Raw genomic sequence first — 26,835 nt, forward strand, 5'->3', positions numbered from 1 at the left:
TATGTTCGAGCAAGGCCATGGGTTCTCAAACCTGCTGAAGGGATTACCAATGAGTGACACCAGACAGGAGGAGAGTGAGGACAAGGCTTAGAATATATTTACCAGAGTGTGACACATAGAGTAACCATGCACCTCAATATTTCTCATTTCCGGGTAACAAGCTGATTAATTCTGCAGGCTCTGCTCTCAGCTATGACGCAGGGGCACTGAGTCAAGGTGTTGCCTGCGCTCAACTCTTTCATCAGCCCGGAGAAACAGACCCTCAGTCATGACAGATGCCCCGCTGGAGTAGCAGCACAGCTGACCTGGGAATGGAATGCTGACAGACGCATTCTGGAATTACTGGACATTGGGACACGTTTGTTTTTCCTTCTGTTCCTCCCCTTAGTGGTTTACCACAAACTAGTTTTCTTTTTTTAGGGCCAGTATTAAATTTACTATATAATTAACATACCAAAGAAACCCAGTTCGATCCAGACATCGATTTGCTCCCTGTTTCTGCTCGGCTCAGGGGCAGCTCTGTGTAGGCAGCCCAAAAGGTGCCTGTGTGCCGTTTTCGTGAAAGTGGTGGTTATTAATGGAGAAGAACTGCTTGGAGGGGAGGAGAGAGAGAGAGAAGATGGGGAGTGGGGGGGAGAGACAGGAAGCTAAGAGGAAAGGCCATCTGGAAGTAAGTGGGTGAGACAGAGGGCTTACCGATCAACTACTTTTTGAGCATCTATCCTGCAGGGTTGGGCCTGACTGAGGAGGCGGTACCTCAACCCACTAGCAAGCCAAGAGCCTTGCTGTGATACAGTGCCTCCTAAACAGCACCTGGAAGCCACTAGTATGGACTTTTCAGAAGAGCGCAGCTCCCTGTGGTTGATCTGTTCTTCATAAAGACCATTTGAGACAACTTTCCCATAACTCTCCATGCTTTTACCCAAATCGCTTGAACTTTTAACAGTTTTTAATGCTTATTCCAGATTTACAAAATCCCACAAGCAGAAGTATGAGACGGTTGCCTATCACACAAAGGCTGGACACATGTTCTTACTCCGCACACTGGTTTTGCACACATCTGTATCATTTCATGGCAATGCGGATGAAGCGCTTTAAATCTGGATCTAGAAAGACTCTGAAATGAGGGAGATTTGAGAGAATCAGGACAGATGGAGAGCTGTTTATAACTGCACCGCATGCCCTGTGCTCAGTCAGGAGATAAGAGACTCCCCTTTCCTTCCCAGTTCAGACTGGCTGCGGGCTCATCCGAACTGGGACACCCACATACCAAGCCCTGGTGCTGGTGTTTAACCCACAAGACCTTACTCTGCACTGGCAGAACTGCGACCTAACTATAAAAAGCATGTACATTGGCTTTTTTGTTTAATTTGAACAGTCTGTGTACAATTTTGACTCTTTTACAGGCGATCTAAATGTTCCAGGAGCACAAAAGGAGTCTTATTTCCATCCCTGAGCTTATTGAGGCTGTAGGACCCAGGGGGAGGACTGAGACTGTGATTCCCTTCGCAACCACTCTGTGTTCTATGTTGTTGCTGTTTGTTGTTGTTCTCTTGCCACATAGTTACATAACCTGGCATCTGTCAGCACTGCCAGACTGTTACTGTAGAGATACACATTACCCCACACACAGAGTCCCGCACTCACACACTCCTGCACTTAAACACACAGTGTTCTGCACTGACACACACACAGTCTCAAGCACATAGTGATGCACTGAAACACACACTCTCACACACACTGCTGCAGTGACACACACTCCAACACACACACTCCTATGGTGACACCCAGTCCTGTACTTAAAAAGGTGTGCAGTTAGGCAGAGTGGACAGAACAAAACAACAAGCTGTTTATGACACTAGCAGCAGAAGCTCTGTGATACAGTTCATCCTAAACACTGGGAAGCCACTAGTTTGGACTGTTTGAAAGAAAGCAGCTCCCTGCGATTGAGCTGTTCTTCATGAAAAAAACATAAAACATTTGTTAGAGCTTTCCTGAAACTCGCCAGACTTCTACCCAAATCACTTGAGTTTTAGACACTGCAGAACTTTCTTTTTGAGTTTTATTTGACAGAATAAAAGATTGACAGAATCCCAGCAGAGTTACGAGACAGTAGCCCATCGTACAGACAACAGGAGCACAGTCACGTCACTGCACAGCAATGCCAGTCTCAACGCCCTCTTCCACATCGTGCTCCTGATCACCTGGGCTCTGGGAAGAGCTCGCTGGCTTGTGCTCATGCTTCATTTGGATACTCGGAGGGGTGTATTACAACAGGAGGCAGGCTGAGCCCTGATACAGAGAACCCTGGTGCTTTTAGAGCACCACATCTCACAGCTAGTACTGCCAGTTTTAGACACCTACTCCTACAAAAGCCACTTTAGGAGCCTCTCTTACTGACAAAAACAACTCACAACCGGTTCACTGCTCACTTCTTACAGAAAACACTTTGGTACTCAGACAGCAGAGCTACTCGCTAACAGCTGACTTATCTTTTTGTGTGAGTTGTGCGAGTCTGGAACATGTTGCCCTGCCATGCTCATGAAGCAGATATCCTGGCTTATTTTAAAGATCCTTCAATCGCTGCTAGCTACCCAACAGGCTAGATGAGCCTCCTCTCATTTGTGACCTTTCTTCTGTTCTTGTAATTGGCATTGTTTTCAGTGAGAAGCACTGTGGTTAATCCTCTCTATGGGCTCTTCACTCTTCCCTGCTCTAGCTGCGCTGTGAAAGGGATCAGAGTGATCACACACACCCTACGGCCAGAGGAGACGGATCAGTTTCTATTGGCAAATGTGGAGCTGGAAAAACACACGAGCTTGTTTATGTCCTGCTCAGATATGCTGGATTTTTAATAAGGGAACAATTCTAATTCTGGCTTCAAAGGCTTACAGAGAACATGGGAATAGAGCTCAAAGGCTTGTTAATACTTCATGCCTTGTAATATTCCATTACGCATGGGTTCTTATTCGTCTTCTGTAGGCAACCCAATGAACTGTATTTGGGTTGAAATAGTTTAATTAAGGCTCAATTAGATCAATGTGACCCTGCTGAGGACTTGATGACACCTTCAGAACCTGCTGGACGGCCAGGATCAGATCAGGATTGCAAGCATGCAGCCTTTTCCCCACTGGTTTCAATTTTACAGGAGAACTGACAGGAAAAACAGAGGAAAGGGACCAACTGTGCCTGAGCCATTGTTGCAAATTCGCTCTCTCAGGACGAAATCCGGATCAAGTTCTCAAACTCCTCTTAATTTGTTTGACGTCTCTTTCCTCGTGCTGCCTCACTCTTGTGAGCTTTGTACCCCTCAGCAACAACCTGAGTCCCTGGTTCTCTGCTGAACCCTCACACTGGCCCTGTAACCCCAGCAAGCACACTGGAGCCTGGACCCCTGTGCAAGCATGTGCCTGAGCGCTGGGCACACTGCACAGGCCAGGCACTCTCTGCTGAAGGGCACACTGTGGCTTGTCAATTGATTTAAAGGGCAACTGCAGTCCCAATTTCTCAGACCGGTTATTAAATCGCAGTCACAGAATAAAGTCTTTGACGGTACAGAAAAAATTGACAAACTTCGAATTAAGCACAAAATCGTGAACTCTGTGAAAGTAACTGTATGGTTGCCAAGTTGTCAGGAGTTCGCGAGAATCACAACGTGATGCAGCCCTTCCTGCTCACTAGTCACTAATGTGATGGACAAGCGAATACACGCAGGTTGTGCGGCAGATGTTTCACTGTAGAAATATACCAAAGCCATCTGCATACAGAGCAAACAAGTAAATAGTATTTCTCGGCAAAACTACATTGAAGTCGACAGCGATATTTCTATTGGCTTGAAAGAGCTGGATTCACGAAGCCTGTTTGTGTACAATGTCACAGGTCCGCTTCACCCCAGCCGACGCTTTGTTGCCTGAATTCTGAATCTTAGAACATGGGGCTGCACAGACCTGGAATTTTGTGATGTAAATTTAAGGTTTTGCAAGTTACAGTGTACATTTTACATTTATTGTATTTTGAATTGAAATGCACTCAGCTGTGCATCCATTTCTAACCCCAAAATATAAAAATAGCATTGCAGTTCCCCTTTCAATCAGAATCTCCAGCTGGACTGAACAATGAAGCAGACATTACTTATTTTTGAATATTTTGAAAGTATCCTCAAATGTAGGCCAATTAATGTAAAAAAAGATATTTTTTTTTTGTTTACTCCAAAGCTACAAAATCTAAACAGAAGCAGTATCTGTAGATTCTGAGTTAACAGGCAAACCTGCAATACCTTCTAGACGGAGATTTTGGTTTTGGGATTGGATACAAGGCCAGTTCATTGCTTGCCTTTGACTGATAACAACAAAAAAACTCTGAATATTGGGTTTTGGTGGACTAGGGGAGTTTTTTGTAGCTAAATACTTTAAAGAAGTACCTAAAGAACAGCAACTAGCAAAAAAAGGTTTATAAGGCTGGACTGGCCCAGTTTGAGCTGTCTCTTGCAACTTGCAACTAACCAAAATCAAAACAGTGCCCCCTGCTGCCCACACCCTGCCAGGTAACCCACTCAACACCGCGCTCACTCCAGCGACTTGGACATGAACATGTCCTCGTCAATTTCTGCACTGCCCTCCTCCTCCACTAGCTCCTCCTCCTCGCCTGGCAGCAGGTGATTGGCCTTGGCCACAAGGATGGGTGTGGTCACCAACGGCTCCACCTCTGCCTCGTCCGGAAGCTCCTCCTCCTTGGGGTAGAATCGGCGGGCCTTGTCCACGAAATCCTCCGCCGCATCCAGGTAGATCAGGCGGTCCTGATGGAGGAGGAGGAGGAGGGACTGGATGGGATGAAGAGTTTGGATACTCCCTTTCTGTTTCTCTGCCTGCTCTCCCAGTCTGGCCCTCTCCTTACATCCTCCTCTTTTCCCAGATTTCTCTCCCCCCTTCCCTTCTCTCGCCCCCATTTCCTTCTGCTTTTCCTACTCTATCCTTACCTGGGGCCACTGCTACCCCCTGTAATATCCTTGTTCCCCACCCCCACCCCAATGATGGGCATGCCCCCCGTCATTGACCCCCCCCCCCCCACACACAGCTTCCCTCTCCACCCCCACCCCCCGACCCCCCCTGCCCCTCCGAGCCTCACCAGCACGAAGAGGTAGCGCTCGGGCGGTGCCCCCTTGCTGTCGAAGATGGAAGTGTCCTGGTGCAGCGCCTGCAGCAGAGAGCGGGCAGTGGTGGCATAGCGCAGGTTGGCGTAGGTGGTACTGGAGGACACGGTGAGCAGAGACTCAGCCTCTGCCATGAACCCTGAGAGAGAGAGACAGAGAGGAAATGGGCCAGTGGAGAGAGGGAGTGACGTCCGATTGCGTGGCGGGAGCGTAAGAAACACCCCAAACATCCAGGTCATTTTTAAACAGAAGAGACTGCAAAGGCGCTCCACGCAGAGTCTGCCCCCTGGAGAACTTCAGCTCCAGCAGTGAGTGCTTTTAGGAAGGAAAGTAGCTGTCACTTCGCTGCACGAAGAGTTGGGGGTGCGTGGTGCAGCTACCCAGCAACTACTCGATCACTGAAGACAACTCCCTGGGTGTCGTTCAAAAAAAGAAAAGAGCCGCATGAGATCTTTTAATCACCAAGCAACTAAGCAGTCAAACGATCGAGACGGGCGACAGGGACTCTTGTGTGCAGTGGTCAAGCAGACGGTGCTGTCTGCGGTTTCCAGACCTCACTCGTCCCCCTGCCCTTCACAGTGGATTCTGTCGGCGCCCTCCTCTTTCCCTCCCCCTTCGGGGACTCACCCAGGTTCTCCAAAATCATCTTCCACTTCTCCCGCACGTCTCGGCGGACCTGCCGCATGGCGTGGATGTCCACGCTGAGCCGCCGGTACCCCTGAGAGGGAGGAGAGAGGGGCGCAGGGCCTCAGCACAGGAAGTCACAGGAAAGGCCGGAAACAAACAGGTGGACATTTAAAACCTCCTTCCTTACCTAATTAAGTAAAAACTCAGGTTGCTGCAGGAAGAGGTGTTAGTGGGGCCAGCAGGGGGCGCTCACCCTGTAGTCTGTGGGGGTCCTAATGCCCCAGTATAGTGACGGGGACACTAAACTGTAAAAAGACGCCGTCCTTCGGATGAGACGTAAAACTGAGTTTCTGACTTTCTGTGGTCATTAAAAATCCCAGGGTGTTTCTCGAAAAGAGTAGGGGTGTAACCCCAGCGTCCTGGCCACATTTCCCCCCAGCCTTTACCAGTCATGGCCTCCTAATAATCCCCATCTCTGAACTGGCTTCATCACTCTGTTCTCCTCCTCACTGAGAGCTGGTGTGTGGGGAGTGTTCTGGCGCACTACAGTTGCCGTCAGGTGGGGATACACACTAGTGGTGGTGGAGGGGATCCCCATTACCTGTAAAGTGCTTTGAGTGGAGTGTCCAGAAAAGTGCTGTATAAGTGTAAGCAATTATTATTATTAATTATTAATTGTCCCATTTGGGAATTTTGCTTTGCAGGGAGATACAGTAAAAGACAACACAATACACAATACCTCTGACACAGCATGAACCCATTTACTAATAAGAAACATCCGACCATTATCAGAAAGCTGTTTATTCCTGGATGGGGTCGAGGAAGCCCATTCCAGAAACGCAGGCTGCAAGGTGGGACTGGTTGGAATGCCAGTCCACTGCTGGTTGCACCCACAAAAATCCACTTATTAATATAGAGACAAGAGGCACCAATTAGTGTGGGCTTAGTGTGCCATCTTGTGGCCATGTGTGATAACTGCACCTAGCCAACTGTCACCAATATTGCTATACTGATATACTGATATTGCTAAACTGATAGCTAATTACGGCTCATTAGCTTCCTTAATTAATATAAGACTCAAGCACAGTGACCCGACTTTTACAGCTGTAACCTTTCAAACTCAAAACACTGTTTACAGACCCTACAGTGTGCTGGGGTAGATGCTCTGGAAATGACCATTAGAATAAGGTAACAATGTAGGTTAATTAAATGATAATAAAGGCAGATTGATTAACTGCCAGCTGATCACTGACAGACAGAGAACAATAATGCTCTTCAATCAGGGCAAAGTTCAGGGCAGCTATTCCTCAAGCTTAGATAACAATTCAGATACAGACAGGACCAGTAGATCAATGTTTGAAATGGATTTGCATTCCATCAGCACATTTCATACAGGGTATGTGAAAAGATAAATGCGTTCACCCCTGGTTCTCTCCCTCTGACCTCTAACCTCTGACCTCTGACCTGGGACCCCCGCCGTGTCTTGGCTCTCCTGTGCAGCAGGTTGTACAGCTCGCGGTCGTCGTCTCTCTCCGTGTGCGACTTGTCGGCCGGCTCACTCCACAGGTTGGTCTCCTCCGCCCTGCGCCTCTTGGCCTCGCGGTCGAAGTACTGCAGCGTCTCGCTGAGGACAGACACAGCGCCTTCACACACACACACAGACACTTCAGGGCGCGAGAGGCGGGCCGGGCCGGGGGGCCGATCGGTACCTCAGAATGGGGCTCTTCTCTTCCGGCTCCTCTTCTCCGCAGCAGCAGCAGCAGCAGTACTGCGTGCAGAACCCTCGGAGTCCAGAGCCCATCGCTGCACCAGGGGGAGGCTGACCGGGTCAGAACCTGGTGCCACGCAGGGAGCACGCTCTGACGAATCCCGGGATTTGGAGTCCTGGACGGTAGTTCTGATGGCACCCCGACTGGAGTTGTTCTGGAGAGCTGCGAGTCTGACACTGGTCTACTGGAGAGTTCCCAGGTCCGTGAGGAGTGGGCCTGCTGGTAACAGACCAGGGCTGAGCTGGGAATGTAGACTGGCGTGGCAGAACAGACCTCTCTGTGCACCGGTGTTGACAGGGGAGTCCAAACTGCGGTTCACTAGATCAATACCACTGGATCGGTTCTGGAGATCCGACTGAAACAGAGGAGAGCGACATGAACAGAATTTCTTCCCAGGGCTGTAAAGTTGCCAGCTGGGTTCAATGTAGCTATAGTGGTCTGAATGCTCGCTATCTGCGGAGGTTATGCTAGTTCAAAAGTGAAGCTGCTTCCCATCCAGACTGGAGATTAACTGGTACCAGACCCCTCAGGCTTACTGGAGATAACCTGAAGAACTGCAGGAGTTGTACCGGGGAGACTGTGCTGTCGTCTTGGCCACTCGGGTGGCACTATCTTTTGGCCCGATGGTGACCCACTAACCCAGCAATGACCCCAGAATCCCCCTGCTCACAGGCTGCAGAACCACCGGAGCTGAACCGGAGCTGTTCTAGTCCAGCACTACAAAATAACAAGAGATCTACTGCTGCAGACCTGCACCTCTGTCAGATAAATCCTGGTCCAGCTCCAGAGTGACAGAAAAAGTATTCGGGTCCACAAAACAAGATGAATTAACTAGAAAATTGATCTCCCACCTCCAGACTCTATCCCGGGACTGACCTCTGAAGACTGGTTCTGATCCCAAACTGCAGATGGGACAAACAGCCTGATCTCCTTTCTCAGGGCTGGAATGAAAGCATCCTGCTGCACAGATTCAGATCCTTGGGATACACATGCAGCTGAATACCAGGGAGGTCCTGATCCGATGGGGAGACCCGATGGTTCTGGTCCAGAAGTGAGGAGGCTGTGAAAAAAAGACTACTGTGATCCCTCTTACTGTGTGAGCCGGTCCCAGAGACTCTCTCCCGTCACTGTAGATTTAACAGCAGATCAGACTGCTGCCTGCATCCCAGCCCACTACTTGTGTTACAGTGAAGCAGCGCTACACACGCTCAAACTGAGAAAAGGACCCGCACACACAGCGCCAGAGACACACGGTTTTTAGAGAAAACTGAAATAAACTCACTGCAATCAGGGAGTCACAGTGCAGTCATGTGCAGCCCCTTTCTCTGCCCCTGGCACCCACTGGCTGACAGTGTGAGGGTACCGCGGTCTCGGCTCCCCGTATCCCCTCCGCCCACTGCCCCGGGACAGCACTGTAGACAGACGCTGCACACAGCCAGAGTTCAGGCGAACAAACCTGAACGAACTCCAACACGAACACCTTCTACCTCCTAAAAAACAGCAACCATGATAGCCCTCCTGTCTTTCAGTGTATCGTCATTCTGGACAATTATTAAAAGTTTTTGAGAACATTTACATTGTAAAACCTGAGAAGTACCAGGGGGGTGGGGTTGGTATTTCAGTGTTGCTCAGGCTTCACAGCACCGGCCATCAGCTGCCTTCACTGCGACAACCACCTGGGATGATCAGAAAAGAAACAACTCACACTCACGGGCACACAGCTTAGCTGAGGGAGTGGGTAAAGGAAGGAGACCCAAGGGAACAAGGGGCAAATTCAGCCCCCCCCCCCCCACCTCTCAGCCTGCTCACCGAGCTCTCCAAAGGCAGCCTTTGATCTCTTGAGCTTCAGACTTCCAGCCTGGGTCACATGAAACAGGCCTGGGCTCAGCCCCTTGCTCCCAGCCCACACAGGAGACATTCCTCCGGGTTCGAACAGCCGGCACACACGTGCTCTTCTGGACCCCAGTCCTGCTTGACAGATGTTCAGACGCGGCAGGTCACCTGCTACGAAGCACTCCCTCTCGTCTGGTCAGGAGAGAGGCTCTTGGTAAGAGTTCACCTGGGCTAATATGAGATTCATGACCTAGTAGAGTAGCCCAATATTTACAGCACAAGCCCTCAGAGCTGTTTCAACACACATTCCCTCAGTGACTGGTGCACACAGTCCTTGGGGTTTGTGGCATCCTCTACTTTTCAGTCCAGCTTGAAATGGCCTAATTGAAGCAGCTTTTTGCATAAGAAATTGGATCATTTGTTGTTTATAGCTCTTGCTCAGTTGCTCATTAACAAAGCACCTGTAAGACTTGCAGGCCCTTCTGGAGTGGAGGAACCCAGCCCTGACACAGTCGCCCTTGCTGTCACCCTCGTCACTGACCGCTCACCACCAGCGCCACAAGCACACAGGCCGCACACCTGACTGCGGACAACACATCCATTGCTAACCTGCTCTCTCCGTTTTTTTTTTCTGAAATGGGAAAAAGCCTTGCAAACTGTTAAAAGCTACAAAGCTGAGAGGCCCATTGAGATCACACCCGTACAGACGGAACAGCTGAACGATCACAAGATCTGCGCCAACCGCCAAGGGGCTCAGGGCCCGAGACAGCCAGCTCCTGCACCCAGCGGAGGGGAGCGGGGGGGGGGGTTAGGACACAGGGAATGAGGAAGAGGATGAAGGCACAGAGTGGAGAAGAAGTGTGGAAGAAATGTAGAGTGTGGAGTGGGGAGATGGGGAGAGAGCAGGGCGAGGACAGCTATGAAGGAGCTGAAAGCAATTCATGCAGGGGGGAAACCGGAGAAATGCAGAGCAGCAAAGCATGGCTGCTGTATCATGTAGTATTGCCTCGCTATGATACAGTATACCGATAGACTGAGGACACAGATTCTGGGCTGGGCTGCTGTAACGCTCAGAGCTAGGCCCTGCATGCTTGAGGGACAACCCTCCCGCCCAAGAACCCACATGGCCTCCTGTCTCTGGACAAACTGCCCTTTGCTTTCTATCCAGTGGGACACTGTGAACACAGTGGGAAATCAGAACCTGGGCTCTTTCTCTATAGGAACAAACTCCAATCAAAGCTGGCACTGACACACTGCAGCACAGGCAGGGGAGGGGGCACGCAGCTTTTACTGTGCTTTCATGTGCTCGTTTCCAGGGGCCCTAATCTACAACTAGGAGACAGAAACGGAACAGGGCGCCATCCCAACACCATGGGAGAACACCAGGAATTGATCCCTAGAGAGAGCTGAAGCAGAATACTCAAGCCAGCTGAAGTAGCCCCCTCTCTCAGTCCCAGTGGGGAAAGGATAAGCCTGCGTCCCCTGCGCACACCTCTCTCCATGAGGCAGCGTGCATGACAGGGGCATTGTACGTGAAGCAGGGAAGAGGGAAGGACTGTCCCCTGATGATTCCTCTTGCCCCGAGGGACACACACGTACACAACAGTCTTCTGTGTGCTGGCCTTCAGCACTTGCACAGAGAGCGAGTGTGTGTCGAGAGCATTCTCAACAAAGCCTCCATTCAGGCTTGCATTAAAGCCACTCAGCTAGGCTGGGCACTTCTACCCTTGCATCTCCGATGTAGAGAGTCCACACAGCTACAAATGGAGAGGAACAGGGAGAGACTAGAAGCACAGGGCCTTGACATGTTAAGGATAGTGTTCAGGTCCCATGGTTCCAGTCCTGTAGGAGATCCACAGTGCTGCAGGTCTTCTGGTTGTCTGTAATTAATCATTATGGGCTTGGAAGACTAAACAAGTCGATCACTCACTTAAGAAGCACTGATACAATGAACACCTGACTGCTTGCAGAACACCGTGGCCGAATTCAGCCAACAATGGCCTGCTTCAGCCACTAGGCCTCGTTTTGACCAGTTCGTGGGTGCTTTTCTGTCCCAGGTCTTTAACAAGCGAGGTCTCACAGAGAACCAGGCAACCCGAGGGACTTGTCAAACTCGACAGTCTCCATTTTAAACCAACGGGCTCCCGCACAGCTCAGCCAGCGAAGTCGCTTGCTCAGCGGGCAGGTTGGTGTACGACTGGCGAGAGGGGCACCAGAAAGGGTAGAAACGGACAGAACCGTGACCGTCTGTGCTCCTGGGAACAGGCAGCAGTGTGAGCGAGAGTTGCCTTGCTCTGATGCCCAGCGCTTGCTCTCCAGACTGGGTGGGTTTATAATAAAGAATAACCCAAATGAAGACCTGTGATAAAACCAGTCACATCAAGCAAACACTGGGCTGAGTGAGAGTGAAGGAGTAACTAAACTCAGGTGATCCACTAGTCTCTGGAGCCAGGTTCAGAACAAAAGATACTTGAAAATATAATAATAAACTCCTCGTCCCTGAAGTGCCCTCTCCCCCACCATATTTATTTTCCTAGAAGGCTGTGGCTGTGCAAGGAATCCCTTAACGGATACTGCCATCGATCCAGATTTCAGGAAAGAGGAGCACGCAGAGAACCAGTCTCCACATCAGACAGACACGGCATTCGGGTTTCTAGGTTTGTGGCTAGACTTGCCAATGTCTGTATTTATTTACTATAGTGCACTACAGTGATGACTCTCGGCCCAGAGCAAAAGCAGACCCACATCAAACAGTTACAGCATGTCACTATTCAGAATGTAAGAAAGACGCTGGTTGGTTTATAAAACGTAATTTGCCCTTAGAGGACATTTTATTAAACCTGGCCTTAATAAATACAGTAATGTCTATGTGAGAACATAGGACACTCACATGCAATCAGAAAGTCAGCAAGGGTACCACTGTTGCAATTTCTATTATCTGAAGGCTGTGCTCACTGCTGCCTGGGTGAATAATCAGATGGCTACTGTCAATTACACATCAGGAATGTCGATAGAGCAGCATACCCCAATAACGCCTCACCCAGCTCAGCTTTACAGAGCAGTCAGACCTGAGATACGTGGGTCTGTCCCACTCAGAGACCCAGAGATCAAGCCCAGCAGAGAGATCTGGTCCCAGTGTATGCATCTCTTCTTAGCACTGCAACACGGATGTGTTCTCTCTGCTACTGCTTCGGCTGGGGCCTGTGACTCCCGAGTCACCGTGCGGTCTACCATGAGGGACGCGAGTGAGGGAGCACAAACGCTGGCAGCAGCAGCAGCAGCACCGGCAACAATCGCAGCTTTGAGAGGCTGGTCTGTGAGGACGCGATTGTTCTGAGCCAATCTGTTGGGGGGCAGCGATCACAAGAGCCTGCTGTACTCCAGCTGCTCCGGGGTGCCAGACCAGCTCCAGGACACCCTGTGCCGTGCGGGATTTCGTTTCGGGAAGCTCTCCTAGAGCAGGGAGATAGGCCGCACCCAGCTGAAGATGCGACAGGGTTATAAACAAGGAAAAATAATTCCTCTTCAGGATATGTAAGCTACAGGCCCTTGTGCAATTATATACTGATGAAGCAGAAATTGAAATATAAAAATCTGTATTTGTACATTACTTTTCAAATTAATTTAACTGAGCCCATCGGTCTACACAACTTTACTTGACATTAGGTAGAAAGCAGGAAAGAGCAAGCACCTTCTCTTACAAACAAGAACCCTTTTGGAAAATGTGGGGAAAAAAAGCTGCCTGTAATGGAAAAGCAATATAGTCAGGGCCAGGCACTGCAGATTCTGGAGGAGGTGGTCAGACACTGACTCGAGTCAGGGCAGTACTACTGTAAACCCAGAAACCCATTAATAAAACAACAAAGGGACGGAGTAGACAGTTGTTCTTGTAGAACTGCAATTCCAGGAAGGTTTGCCTCTGAAAATTCATATCGCCTTAACAATTCCCACAGCACAATGTCAAATCCATGCTCAAGTTACAGTTGCTGGTACCTCAAAGACAGCCCATGACTCAGACCCCTGCTCTGCTCCATTTCCGATACAGTGTGATGATGCAACATTAACATGTCAAGCGAGAATCTCCTCCACCCACAGTGCACGACAAAGCCCTAAGCACCTTGGGCCAATGTGTGGAACAAGGCTGCAATTCCAGTTTGGCACAGAAAAGAAAAAAACAATGCATGCAATGTGAACCCCTCTTTTCCTGATTTTTTCAAAAAGGCACGAGTTCTTTTGTCAGGCAAGGCAAAATTCCTCCACATGATGTAAGCAGCATTATTCTCCTCTGTAGTGGTTGCTCTGGCCCCATGGTTCAGCACTAACGTGATTCAGCCAGACTTTTTACACTGCACAAAAATCTAGAACAAGGCCATGGGGAAGAGGAGTGTGTGCACACACCATCTCATTTTGTCTTCCACCATCGATCAGTGTTTTTTTGCAATATGAAAACATTCCCCCCCCCCCCAGAGTTAACAGTAAGAAAGCATGAATAGAACTGGTGATCCAACACTGGCACAACAAAGCAGAACTAGAATTCAATTTGATATGTACACATATAAAAAATAACCAGTCAGACATAATTTGTTCAACCCAGTTTGAATTGCATGGTGTGCATGTAGAAACTGCTCCTTCCAGGACACCTGCAGGCCAGGAAGTACAATCGACAGCACCCCACTCCGCCTGCCTAGCACATCTCTGAGGGAGATCAATACAGAATCAGTCTCCTCTAAAACCCAAGGGAGGGTGCAAAAGGGCATCACCTGTACTCCTAGGGAAATCAGAAAAAAAGAGTCCTGTGATCGCACATGCACGGAGCCTCTGGGATAGGGGGATGGGAGCCTGGGTTTGGTCCATAAGCATCAGCCCCAGCACGTAGCTGTATGCAGTCTTGCTTAGCGTGATCGCGGCTATGCGAGTGCCACATGAAAATGGGTCCTCAACACCTGCTCGGGCCCTGCCTGAGCACCAGGCTGAGCTGGCAGAGCTCTTTGCTTGGTGCTGCAGGCAAACTCTCAGGGAAAAGCTGCCCATTTTCACAGAACAGGGCTATGCATGCATGCCCTTTTATTTCTTTATTTTTTTACGCACGGCTCCCCATGTGTATGCCTTTCAGGTCTGCCTACGTCTGGCTGGATGGGTCTGTGGTACGCCTGGCATAAAAGTGAATATGAAGACCACGGGGAAAGATGAGACAACTTCTGGAACCGAGTCGTACTAGAACCAGTATCTTTAACCGGGCAGAGGAATTCGAGAAGCAATGCAAATTGGACCAGATAATTAGGTGTTGACCACCTGAAACCCACTTCACCAGAACCCAAAGTCTGGACGGAAGACCCCACAGCCAACATCAAGATGGACTCAGCAAAGCTCACTCTGTGGTCCTTCTTCTGTGCTGCTCGGACATCAACACCAGTCTACATTATACCCCCTGGTAGACAACAGCAGCAGGTTTCAATCACATACAATCAATTTGAGGACACAGAGGAATAAGTAAGATGATTCCAGTTCATCTCCCGTGTTTGCCTTTTCACATTTGCATTGTCCAATGATCCTTCCAAAATTTCACTGTTGTACAGAGAGCTTTTCAGTTTCTTCCTTCATTGCTTAGAAAACTGAGTAGAAACAAATGAGCACCCCCCTGTGGAAAAAGGCATCAGTCTGGGTGGTGCCTCCTGCAACGCGCCTTCCAGTAGGGCTGTCTGAGTGCAGAACCGGGAGGATTGCCACTGATGAAGGCAGTATGACCTCCGAGCCTCTAGGGGGCAGTGCTGCAGGGTGAACCGTGCGTGGGACCACTCTAACGCAGAGTGGAACGCAGCTCGCTAATCCGCTGGCGGAGGTGTGACACAAACTCAAACATGGTGGCGGCCAGGCTCTGGTGGATGAGGTAGCGTGGTAACCGACCCTGAGAAAGAGGGAGAGACAGGAAATCTCAGAGCCAAAACAAGCAACACCCATTCAAACCCACAGGAACAGGGCGACAGACACATAATCCTACTCCAAGACAACAGGGTGCCCACCTTAAGGTCTGTGTTGAGGACCCATATGAAGGTGCAGAGAGATGGGTTGGTGTTGGACTTCAGGACCACAAAGCCTCCTGGACCATTCTCACCCCTGCAAAAAACAGCACTGTTTATATCCTCCGCAGACAGGAAGATGTGAAGGGAATCTGCTTCTTACTTACAGCAGAGGGGCTGAGGGGACTGTTTGTTAGCTTGGTAAGATTAAACAGCTGATCTGCAACTATACAGAGAAAGGCAGCAAGTGTAACGTGTGGAGACCCGAGACCTGACCACCACATGGTGGTGGCAGCCTGGGAGCAAACGGAACAGGATGTGTCCGACTCACCTGACGTAGCGGACGTGGGGCGGCTTGGACTCGTGATTGGTTGCCTTTCCTGCAGAGATGTAGCGGTCCCGCCTCCTCTCCACCCTCCGAACATTCACAAAGTCCCTGACAGACACCGAGAGAGAGGGAGACCTGCAGTCAACCGACACTGTCATCACCCAACAGGGGTGGGGGAACGAAAGGGAGAGAGAGAAGAAAACGAGCAGTTTCAGTCCGAGTGTTTCGACAGGTTACCTGGGTGAGACGACACCCCCTGCTGCTCCTGCCGAGACATCGTAGGACACCATCGTGTTGTCGTCCACCCTCTGCAGGATCTGCGGCACAGAGAGTACAGCTCTCGCACACAGCACTGACAGGGGGCATTCACAACTACGGCACCAGGATGTTCCAGTCTGAGCCAACCAGTGTCACAGCACAGCTCACCTGGCCCTCAGAGGAGGATCTCTTGACTAATTAGGGAACAAACAGCTGGAAAGAGCAGGAGGGCCAAGGCTCAGTCTAACACCACACTGTCCGGGGGACAGAGAGCAGGAACAGGGAATGGCACAACAAAGCAGAACTAGAGCTGCAAGTGCTGGACTGAGGTGTGTTAAATAGACCTTCCAAGATCATCCAGAAGAGGCCCCTGGATTCAAAATCTACCAGTAACTACACAAGTAAGACTGGCTGAACAACCCCCTCCCAGCTACAGCATGCAGGAAGCACAATTTCCTTTTGCACAGCTCTGTGCTAAACCAGTATGCTAACCCACATTGTAGGAAATTGAGTCTTCCGGTTATGGAAAGCACTGCACATTTTGTGTGTGTTCCTTCCTTTACTCATACAGTGTCCACACTGATCAAACTCCGGGACGCCCAAAATTCAGCATCCAAAACCCTGACCAGGTCTAGTACAAGTGATCACATTACTCCTATCCTGGAGTCCTTGCACTGGCTTCCTCTCAGGTTTTGTGTCGACATCAAAATCCTCATGCTCACCTACAAGGCTCTGCATGGCTTGGCACCTCAGTACCTGTCTGAACTATTATCGCCCTACTCCCCACCTCGCAACCTTCGCTCTTCTAATTCTGGTCTCCCAACTGTCCCCCAAGCCTGTCTACATTCTATGGGTGACAGGGTCTTCTCCTGTTATGCTGTAAAGGGCTTTTAGAAGCCATGATTAAAGCAGCTATATAAAATGAGGTTTATTATTCAATTAGTAATGCACTGTGTGGTCTACTAATTACAACCACAGCTCACTGTACATAAAGGCTTCAACCTAATGAGTTAAGCGTTAATTAATAACCATTAAACAACAATCGGACATCCCCGCACAACCCAGATCCACAGCACCTGGCAGGCAGAGATAGTTCTGTTCCACTGCACCATCTTCTCAGGCTGCAGAATGACCTCCTGATACACCAGCTCCGCAGGGCACTGCATGAGGGCCTGGTCAGGCACAGGCACACCAGACAAAGACAAGTGTCAAAGACACATGGCACCCAAATGTTTACTATAGAAACCTTAACACTCCAAGAAGCTAATTATTTTAAAAAATGTTGCTTTTCTTGCTTCAGGCCTACAGCCTGCAGTTGCTATTAATCAGCTTTAACATCATGTAACACCTTTCTAAAACTTGAGTAATTATTTGAAAACTAATTGATCCTTGATTTATAGCGAGAGATTACACTATCAATTTATGTATAATTTTAGTACTAGGATTACATTCTGATTTTTAGAACATTTTAATATTCTAAAAGGGAATTCAGAAATATTACATTCTACAAAACCATTAATCCTCAGATTTAAACATGCTGGATGGAAGCACAGACTAGGCTGAGGGAGACGGCTGTCACCTTGAGGATGAAGGTCTTCCCATGGAAGGGGATCTCCAGGGAGTAAACAGCATCTCCATGCTCCTAAAAATCATCAATAACTTGTTACACACGGATACACACAGAGAGAGCAACACTGCACACACCACAATCCTGACTGTGCAACTAGAATTGCCGTGAAGTTAAACACACTCATCTCTGGAAAAAACATCACACGCTAACCAAGGTCAAGATAATACGTTACAAACGACTCCATTCCTCAATCACAATCGCACACAAGCACAGCTCCCAAGAAGTAAGACTGTACAAAGCAGAGCTTTCACAAACAGACTAAGAGAAAGGCCCCACGCGCTAGTAACCACCCCCAGACTTCCTGGGATGTTGCCGAGAGACGGACAGACTCACGTTGCTCTTTTCTCGTTTCCAGTTCTCCTCCTGCGCGAGGATCTGATCGACGATGGCCATCGCCTCCCGGCCCTGCCGCACAAACTCCTTCTCCTGGCAGATGGCGACAGGAAGAGAGAGAGATTGGACTTCCTGGGACGGCCCAGACGCCGGGCCTGAGGGGGGGGAGTCTAGCACCGACCCACACAGCCACGCGGCGCAGAGACGAGCAGGGAATTTCACCTCTACATGCACTCAGGCACTGCGCACCTGGGGAGTCACAGCTTTGCGCCCATGGGTCTCCTCCTCCTGCTCGTCATCAGATCCTGTGGAGAGACAGCCGTCAGGCCAGACCAGCAACAGTGAGGTCGTGAGTCTAGCTTGTTTTCATGAGCTCTTTGAACACCCGCTAGTTAAAGACTTATGAAGAAAAACAGTCCATCCACCTCTCTACAATCAGAAAACCCCTTAAACAATCAGTCCCGGCAAGGACTGAACTGACTGCTCTCCTGCACAGGATCATTGCAAGGCTGTGGAGAAAGGAACAACTCTCTGAAAAACCACTCAAGTCAAACAGCCTTCTGCAGAGAGAGGAAACCAGAGCTCATGGGGAAAAAAACAAAAACAAACTCAGGAAGAACTCAACACAGACAGAAGGGTAAAGTTAGAACTGAACCCTGGACCCTGGCACAGACACAGCAGCCGCTGTGCTGTTCCACAAAAACAGGTTGCAGAGCAAGCAAACACTGAGGTGTGGAGCTGCCAATCAATAGCATTATTGATCAGCATGATCCAGTGATTACTGGGCCTCAGAAGCCAGGAGGGGCTTGTAGCTCTCATTCGCTCGGGTCTTTCCATGATTACTGTGCCTGTGTCTCCCCCCCATGTCACTGACAGCTGAATAGTGACGCGTGAAGAGAACAGAACCTGCATGAACATGGCTCTCCAAGCCTAGAAGTGGTCACCACCGATGTGCGTGTGTTGCAGGGTGCAAACAGCCATCTCACCTGCTAGAGACTCAGGCGGGGAGTAGAACTGGCCATCGGAGAAGGCTTGGGCATAGATCAGGGGTCCCCTCTCCAATGCTGCATTCACAACTGCTAGATATGCTGAAAGAGAGGGGATCACTAAGTGACAGACAGACAAGATGCACCGGCAGAGACAAGCACAGAACGGGGGAAAATGTGGAAGCTGGAGACGGAGAAAGAAAGTGAAAAACAGAGTACAGCAGCACGAAGTCTATGAGTCACAAAACCGTCTCTTCCTCTCCATGCAAAACAATCTCGCACCCCCTACAAACACATCCCCTCTCGCTCCTTTTCTCACCCCTCTCCTCCTCTGCCTCCTGGGTGAGCACTTTGAAGTCGAGGAACCACGTCTCCAGCCAGGCCACGACGAAGGAGGTGATGGGCAGCACATACCCAAAGGCATTCTTGAACAGGGGCTGGGGGAGACCGGAGCACACCAGCTATCAGAGCAGACCCGGATGTGCCAGGGCGTTTTCTGTTATGCTTAAAACTACAAGTCATTATCCTTTTCAGAGTATTTCCAACAATCTCTTACTTGAACTCCATTTTTCCCCCCCAAAATAAAAAGACTTTCACATTTCCCTTGTGGCCATACAAGGACAGGCAGGCCTGATGCAGGGAAAACACTACTGTGGCAGTACTGCCTAACGCAATGCACTGCCGGCACAAAGGTATCACATCACACATAGCCCAACCCCAGAGAGCACCAGGGCAGTGCTGCTCTGGAATCACTTAAAAGTAACAAAGTTCACTCCTCAAATGAAAGCCTTACACAGGCTAAACAAACTGAATATTTTTGGTCTTGAAGAAGAAGTGGACTTAATTCAAGCTATGTTAACCCCAGTGCACTGCTTTCTTCTAGGTGAACTGAAAGAGTCAGACAGGCAAAATGACCCCCTCTTGTTTGTAAGCTGGTGATCTGGCAGAAAGTTTACATTCCTACCAATTGTGGAAGTGAAACAGGAAAATAAGTCTAAATTAGGGGGACTCGGAGATCATTTTCATACAGCTGGGGCTCTTTGAAACATTGTCCACTCACACCGGACAAGATGACCTTGGCGACGAGGAAGGAGCTGGTCACGAGGGTGGTGATCTGGGAGAGAAGGAAGGACAGTAGACAGTTCATCACGGAATTCAAACAGCTCTTTTAGAAGATAACTTTGATGATTCTGCAATCGACAGTTAGGTGGTGGTGGTTGTTGTTGTTTTTTCCCCAGGTTCTCCAAGAGCCCAGCGTCACTCCTCTGGACCGGTTCTTACCGCGATGACCCACCAGTGTCGCAGTCTCAGAGCCGCGTAGCCCAGCTGCAGCAATACGAACCGAAACACCGCCAGGAGCTGGGAGAAAAGAACAGGAATGGAACAGGCTCACACCCTGTACCTCATGTTTATAAGCAGCCATATCACCCTGCAACTCACAACTGGCAACCCACTGAAGCTCAGCAGGTGTGAGCCTGGTCAGTACCTGGATGGGAGACCTCCTGGGAAAAACTAAGGTTGCTGCTGGAAGAGGTGTTAGTGGGGCCAGCAGGGGGCGCTCACCCTGTGGTCCGTGTGGGTCCTAATGCCCCAGTGTAGTGACGGGGACACTATACTGTAAACAGGCGCCGTCCTTCGGATGAGACGTAAAACCGAGGTCCTGACTCTCTGTGGTCATTAAAAATCCAGGGTGTTTCTCGAAAAGAGTAGGGGTGTAACCCCGGCATCCTGGCCAAATTTCCCATTGGTCCTTACCAGTCATGGCCTCCTAATAATCCCCATCTATGAATTGGCTTCATTACTCTGCTCTCCTCCCCACTGATAGCTGATGTGTGGTGAGCGTTCTGGCGCACTATGGCTGCCGTCGCATCATCCAGGTGGATGCTGCACACTGGTGGTGGTGGAGGGGAGTCCCCATTACCTGTAAAGCGCTTTGAGTGGAGTGTCCAGAAAAGCGCTATATAAGTGTAAGCAATTATTATTATTATTATGTGACAAACAGCCTTCATAAAGGTGTCAGAAATCCCCTGCATCATTGTTGCACCCAATACAGTGAAACCAAGAGTTAATCAGAACCATGTTTCGTTGGTTAGTCGGATTCACTTATTATAATGAGTCTAATCAGCTGGACTTCACACCACTCGCTTCTGTAATTTCTGACTGTAAAAGGAGACTCACAAAAATGTCGAAGAAAGAAGATGCGAATTTGTAGCGGATGACCTCTTCTTCCAGGTTCTCCCAGATAGAGTCCTTTATCTGAGGACAGGGGACACAGATAAGGACACTGGGCCAACAACAACAGCAGCAGAGAGAGACTAACAGACTGGACTTAAGCTACAGGTTCCAACAGCTTGGCTGAAGTATTTAAATTTGTCAAACTTCCTGAAAAAAGCCAAACCAATAGACAAAATACAAGACAAATGCAAATTAAGTATACGCAGTTCCAAGAGAACAGGAGGCACGTTGTCGTACAAAGGACTGTGGAAGACATGAACAAGGTGTCCAGACATGTTGTTCATTTCCTGGAAACAGGCTGGACAGGGTCTAAAATCAATTAGCTACTAACTCATTTGGGTACACGAGGGTCAAACAGTCTTGGCTCATTTGCAACCTGTCTTATTTTCTAAGAAAAACCTGAACAGAAAGAGAGAGAGGGATAAAGGCACGGACATTGAGCTCGATGATCCACAGCAAGGAGATGAAGAGGAGGTCGAAGGTGACGAAGAGGCAGAAAGTCCGGCGGACGTCAGAGATGAGCTTGCGCTCCCCAGGGGCAAGGTAGTATGGAGGCAGGGACAAGGAATTCTGGGAGTACGAGGCGTTCAGAGAGGCGATGGCTGGGAGACTGGCCCCCAGGTCTCCATTCTCCACCCCCCCCGGCATCTTACTGCACTCTAAAGGGAGAGAGACAGGGATGGGAAGAGAATTCCCGCTGAAGACATGCTTTACAGGAGCATCAATCCATGCATTGATTATGTAGAAATATACTGCTGCCATCAGGTGTTTCAGCCATGACTTCCTAGTTTCACAGGCAAATCTGGAGCTTTCTTTTTCTCAGAAGCCTCACCAAATTACCTCTTTGCTTGCCTGTGAGGACTCCGAAGGGGGATTCAGCACACATGCCTACAGAGAACAGGCACTTCTGCTTTTTACAGCCTTAACACCCCTGCCTGGGTTCTCCACTGTGCTGACTGTAGAGGCTGACTAAGTACTTGAGGGCACAGCTTCCAGGCCGTGGCAAGTTTCTTAAAAACCCCCCAGCTACCAGGTTAGAAAATTTCCAAAACACTTGAACGTGGCGAGAGGATGATGGCATCGGTGTCTCCGTTTCGATACGTAATAGTTTTAAAATATGACTAAGGATCTCACTCCCTTTTGACTTAATATGGACAAATACTGCCCACTTAAGACTGAAGGCTACCCTCAGTAGCAAGCAGATGTCCCTCTCGAACAGGGGTCAGTAACCCAGCTCCTGGAGAGTCACAGCCTTGAGGACCTCACAGGCAGCATAAAATGGCTGATGCGCAGACACATTAATGACAATTAGTAAGCAACTGAAAAGACTGTTCATTCAGACCTCAGCTGGAATAAAAACCAGAGGGAATTATTAATCTCTTACATGAGAACTGTTATCCACTGCTCTAGGAGGAAACAAATGTCTTAAGCATGTTCAGGGAATTTGATTCCTTTAGTCTTGTCCAAAACTGAAAGCAGGAGGACCTTCTCCACACAGAGCATTGCAGAGGTACAGAACAAACCACCCACTGGCATGGATTCTCTCATCTGGACAGCTGTTACAGCCCCTTCACAGACCACAGCTCCGAGGGTCCTGTCGTACAAATCCCCTTCCACACTGCCCTCTGCCGTGGTCAGGCCCATCACTGGACACTGGGAGCCTGTGGGCTTTCACTGCAGGCTGTGCCCCAGGAACCCCAATGAGCAGGGCACCCCATCTCCTCCAAGTCTGGGGTCGCCTCTCTGTTGCTGGGCGAAAGTCAGCTGGGGACCCTGCATCACTACTAAGACTACTAGTCCATCACTGGAGTCCAGCTCCCCTCTACTGTGGACATGTTTACAACTCGCTGTCTCAGGAAGGCTGGAAGGATCACTAAGGACAGAAATCACCCTGGTTTCCCACTTTTCTCCCCCCCTTCCCTCTGGTCAGCGTTATAGGAGCATAAAGGCACGGACGTCCAGCTTCAGAGACAGTTCCTTCCCACGAGCTGTCAGATCACTGAACTCTACCCTTACCTCCGGCGCACACCGATATTTTAAATTGTATGTTTTTTAACTTCCTGTTGTTGCTGCTGCTGCTGTTCTGCGTTTGTGTTTTTGGCGATTCCTTCAATGTCTTTGTATTGGAGCATACATGCAAATAAGCGTTTCATTGCACTTGTGCACGTGACAAATTAACTGGACTGGTACTAATACTACACTATTAATACTAATGCTGGCACAACGATCTTTCAACCCCCCGTACCCCAGCCTCTCCCCCCCTTCCCTCATCAGCTGTGGAGAGGTTAACAGGTCCACAGTATGTAGAAACAAGAAGCTGTATTTTAAAAAACCCAAACAATTCCATCATATTTCTGTCCTCGGGGTCACGCATACCCCTCACTCCTCCCAAGTTAAAAAACGAGCTGGGCAAACCCACGTGATCCCCCCCTTTCCGAATTTTCTCGAGTTCCTAATTTAGCTTCCAGCGCACTTGATGTTCCATATTTGCATGTTGGTTATTTACGCCTCTTGCTTAACAAGACATCTGCTGATGATTCCTGTTTCACCACTTACAGTAAACAGCCCGGGAACAGCAGCCCCAGCGCGGTGTGTTTTACTGGGGGAAAGAAACAGAATCGCAGACGGTCATGCATATCTTTCTGATTATATTAAATATTTATTATAGAATATTTCAAACCGAGGCAAACTGAAGTACAGGTGATGACAGCGACCTTAAAAATGTTGCGCTTTTGGAGTTGCACGCCGTCACTGAAACACGATCTACTTACTCTTACAAGCAGAAAACTCGAACAGGCATCAAAGCCGGATGAGGTAAAAAAAACAAAACACAGTTCAGATCGGTTCCAAAATAAACAGGTATTTGCAAAGCTAGCTTGCCTGGTCACACTAATCCAGCCTGTTGTGTCGAAGTCCGTATATCGAGATCGGAGACACTCTGACCGCATCGATTCCTCACTATCCCGGCTGCAACAAAACTAAATTAAAACGTCCAGGAAGAAGGTGTCGCCAATTGGGGCACCTCTTTGTGTACCGTAGTTCACAGAAAACATTTCTTGCACCAAGAGGAACCAACAGTAGAGCAAATGCGATTCGTCGGTGTGAATGGTGTGCTGCTGAGACACCAGGGGTAACAAGTAGTCATTTTAAATGGAGCTTTATCGTCCCCTGGGGCAAGTGTGTTTTACAGCAGAGTCCGACACAACAAAAACATCCCACACCACGAGTACAGTCAAATAGTCTTACAGCGTTACTGTGCATCGTTTGAGAGAGGGATTGCAGATGGGAAGAAATTTCAAAACGAATTCAATCAGATGCGATGCTCTCGCCACAGTCAGGAGGCAGCAGGAGCACAAACACGACTAGTACAATTATAAGCGCGGTAAATAAAACACATTACCTCTTGTTGGTAGGAGACGGGTCTAGCCCTCTACCCTAACTGGCGCTGGGACAGAACTGAGATGATCTGACAGAAATTCATCTACCGTTTTCGGATCTTGCGGCGGCACGCAGTTTCGGAATCGATCGTGGAGAAGCTGAGGCTCTGACGAAGAGCTGTGCTAAAGGTAGTCGCGTTTCCAGCAAAAAAAAAATCCCAAAACTTCTGCTTCTCTCTACACTGCCTAGCAAGAAGACAAATAAACCAGAGGACAGCAGATAAGTCAGGAACTCTCCCCCCTCTATAAACAGTCACAACAGCTTAAGAATATTACCCGACGACTCGTACAACTAAAAAAAACCAATGTATTTTTATACGACAAAAAGCAAAAGCTCAATGTTTGAGAATAAACCGAAACTCACCTGATCATACTAATCACGTTCGCACTGACTTCCGGAAGACGACGTAACAGTATAGCCGTCAACTTCCGGTTGACGAGTGCGCGCACGCACACAGGGAAAGAGAGACCGGAGGTTTATGCACAGAAGAGAACAGCAAAATAAAGTCTACACGTGAAAAACGGTGACCAGATCTCTACCGCCACCACAAGGCCCAGTTGAAGCTTAAGAAGACCCCCCGCAGCCAGTTGGTTCTGAAGCTCATTACTCTGGGCCACACTGACACGAGTCAGCCTCGTCAGGACAGCACTGTTAAATCAAAGTTAACCAAATCACAGGACATGCTAAATACCACTACTTCACCCACTGTGAACTCTTTTCAAGAAACACCGTGGGATTTTTAATGACCACAGTGAGTCAGGACTTCGGTTTTACGTCCAATCCAGAGGATAATTTTTTTCAGCAATAGTGTCCCCAGTAAAGGACTACATCTCCCAGAAAGCTCTGCTTAATCAGTCATACCGCCATCCCGTGGAAGGTTGAGGAATTACAACAACGTGATTGGTTCACTTTAATAGTTAGTGACCGCACATATTCCTTTTAGAATGAAAACGTTCGCTCTCAAATTCAACCTTTAGCAGGTGCAGTTTTTACTTTCTTCCTTCATATTAATATGAATACAAAAATGTTACACTTGTTATTAAAGAACAAGAAGTCCTAAAACTCTTTGCAAACTAAAACTGCAGGAAGGTTTCTGTTGATGATGCTGTTGATATTTGCTTTCACTACATCCTGCAACATCTGGGATCTCTGGGAATATATGCGTGTCTCTATGTTGTTGATTGTAGCTCTGTATTCAACACCATCATCCCAGAATTCCTCCACAATAAACTCTCCTATTAAAATGTTCTTCTCCCCACCTGCCAGTGGATGATCTATTTGTCTAACACACAGAAGGCAGTATGGGCAGATGGGTCTTGTTTGTCAGCACTGGTGCACCTCAGGGCTGTGCTGTCTCCCCATTGCTTTACTCCCTGAACACCAACGACTACCTCCAGCGACCCCTCTGTCACGCTGCTCAAGTCTGCAAATAACACCACCCATGGGTCTTATCGAGAGGAAACCAGACACAGGAGGGAAGTGGATGTCCACAACAACCTTCAGCTCAACAGCCTCCAAACAGAGAAACAGAGGAAATGTTCATTGATTTTTTCTGAAAAACCCTCCAAAACCCATCCCTGTAGAAATTGACAAGGTCGTAGTGAGTTCCTAGGAATAAAAACATCTTTAACACTCTCACATGGGACTTGGCCCGAAGAGCTGGTGTGATGTGATATGGGCATCTCATCTATTTCAAGAGCACCTGAGAAGGAATGGTGCAACACTATATTCCGTTTCTGGGGTGCAGCTGAACACTGGAGGGCGACAAATCCAAAGTTAACACACTACAGGACAGACGGGGAAACAAAGCTTTGTGCTCAGATGTGTTTCTTGCACCTTACATGGCATTAACATTTGTTTAAACTGCAGAGTTTCATCTTTAAGTCCAGATGTGTCCCAATACCTATGTTCACCTAAAATGGGGGGGGGGGGGTGGAACACAAGTTGTATTATTCTTAAATATAAAGCATATACAGTATGCACAGAAATATCCAGAAATAAAAGGTGACGTTCTGTGCTTTTAACTAATATTCATCTTTTCATCTCAAATCCGAATTGCTGGAGAATCCTTGAAAATAGCAATTCTGACTTCACTGTCCCAGCACTTATGGAGGGCCCTGCATGTCTGCATTTGTATAGTTCCGTAATGCTTTGCAAAATCGCCAAACACACCCTAACAAGCAAAACATACCTGCCCAGAATTTGTAATGCAGACAGAGGACCTCATAAGTT

General features: G+C 48.8%; 2 protein-coding genes across 4 annotated transcripts; both read right to left on the bottom strand.

Moving 5' to 3' along the window:
* Window positions 1–75: 75 nt before the first annotated feature.
* LOC148638666 (melanoregulin) lies at window positions 76–12,055 on the bottom strand. 2 transcript variants are annotated; one of them, XM_088622586.1, is made up of 8 exons: window positions 9,355–12,055; window positions 9,122–9,221; window positions 8,422–8,605; window positions 7,486–7,900; window positions 7,241–7,400; window positions 5,777–5,867; window positions 5,125–5,288; window positions 76–4,795 (listed from the first exon to the last, which is right to left on the bottom strand). In XM_088622586.1, exons 4-8 carry the CDS (start codon window positions 7,575–7,577, stop codon window positions 4,565–4,567), a joined length of 738 nt encoding a protein of 245 aa, XP_088478712.1. In that variant the 5' UTR covers window positions 7,578–7,900; window positions 8,422–8,605; window positions 9,122–9,221; window positions 9,355–12,055; the 3' UTR covers window positions 76–4,564. The 2 variants fall into 2 exon arrangements, with proteins under 2 accessions (XP_088478712.1, XP_088478713.1); XM_088622587.1 differs by lacking the exons at window positions 9,122–9,221; window positions 9,355–12,055 and adding an exon at window positions 8,828–9,039.
* Window positions 12,056–12,176: 121 nt separating this feature from the next.
* stard3 (StAR related lipid transfer domain containing 3) lies at window positions 12,177–25,113 on the bottom strand. Of its 2 annotated transcripts, XM_088622585.1 has the most exons (16): window positions 24,967–25,072; window positions 24,566–24,788; window positions 21,601–21,824; window positions 21,109–21,186; window positions 20,212–20,289; window positions 19,991–20,044; window positions 19,250–19,367; window positions 18,931–19,032; window positions 18,194–18,249; window positions 17,945–18,037; window positions 17,561–17,623; window positions 17,058–17,153; window positions 15,961–16,040; window positions 15,727–15,831; window positions 15,399–15,492; window positions 12,177–15,283 (listed from the first exon to the last, which is right to left on the bottom strand). In XM_088622585.1, the coding sequence occupies exons 3-16, from the start codon at window positions 21,811–21,813 to the stop codon at window positions 15,176–15,178; spliced, it is 1,338 nt and encodes a 445-aa protein (XP_088478711.1). In that variant the 5' UTR covers window positions 21,814–21,824; window positions 24,566–24,788; window positions 24,967–25,072; the 3' UTR covers window positions 12,177–15,175. The 2 variants fall into 2 exon arrangements, with proteins under 2 accessions (XP_088478711.1, XP_088478710.1); XM_088622584.1 differs by lacking the exon at window positions 24,566–24,788 and having other exon boundaries at window positions 24,967–25,113.
* Window positions 25,114–26,835: the final 1,722 nt, after the last annotated feature.

Source organism: Lepisosteus platostomus, chromosome 28, assembly GCF_059453375.1.
Source record: "Lepisosteus platostomus isolate fLepPlt1 chromosome 28, fLepPlt1.hap1, whole genome shotgun sequence".
Classification (NCBI taxonomy): domain Eukaryota; kingdom Metazoa; phylum Chordata; class Actinopteri; order Semionotiformes; family Lepisosteidae; genus Lepisosteus; species Lepisosteus platostomus.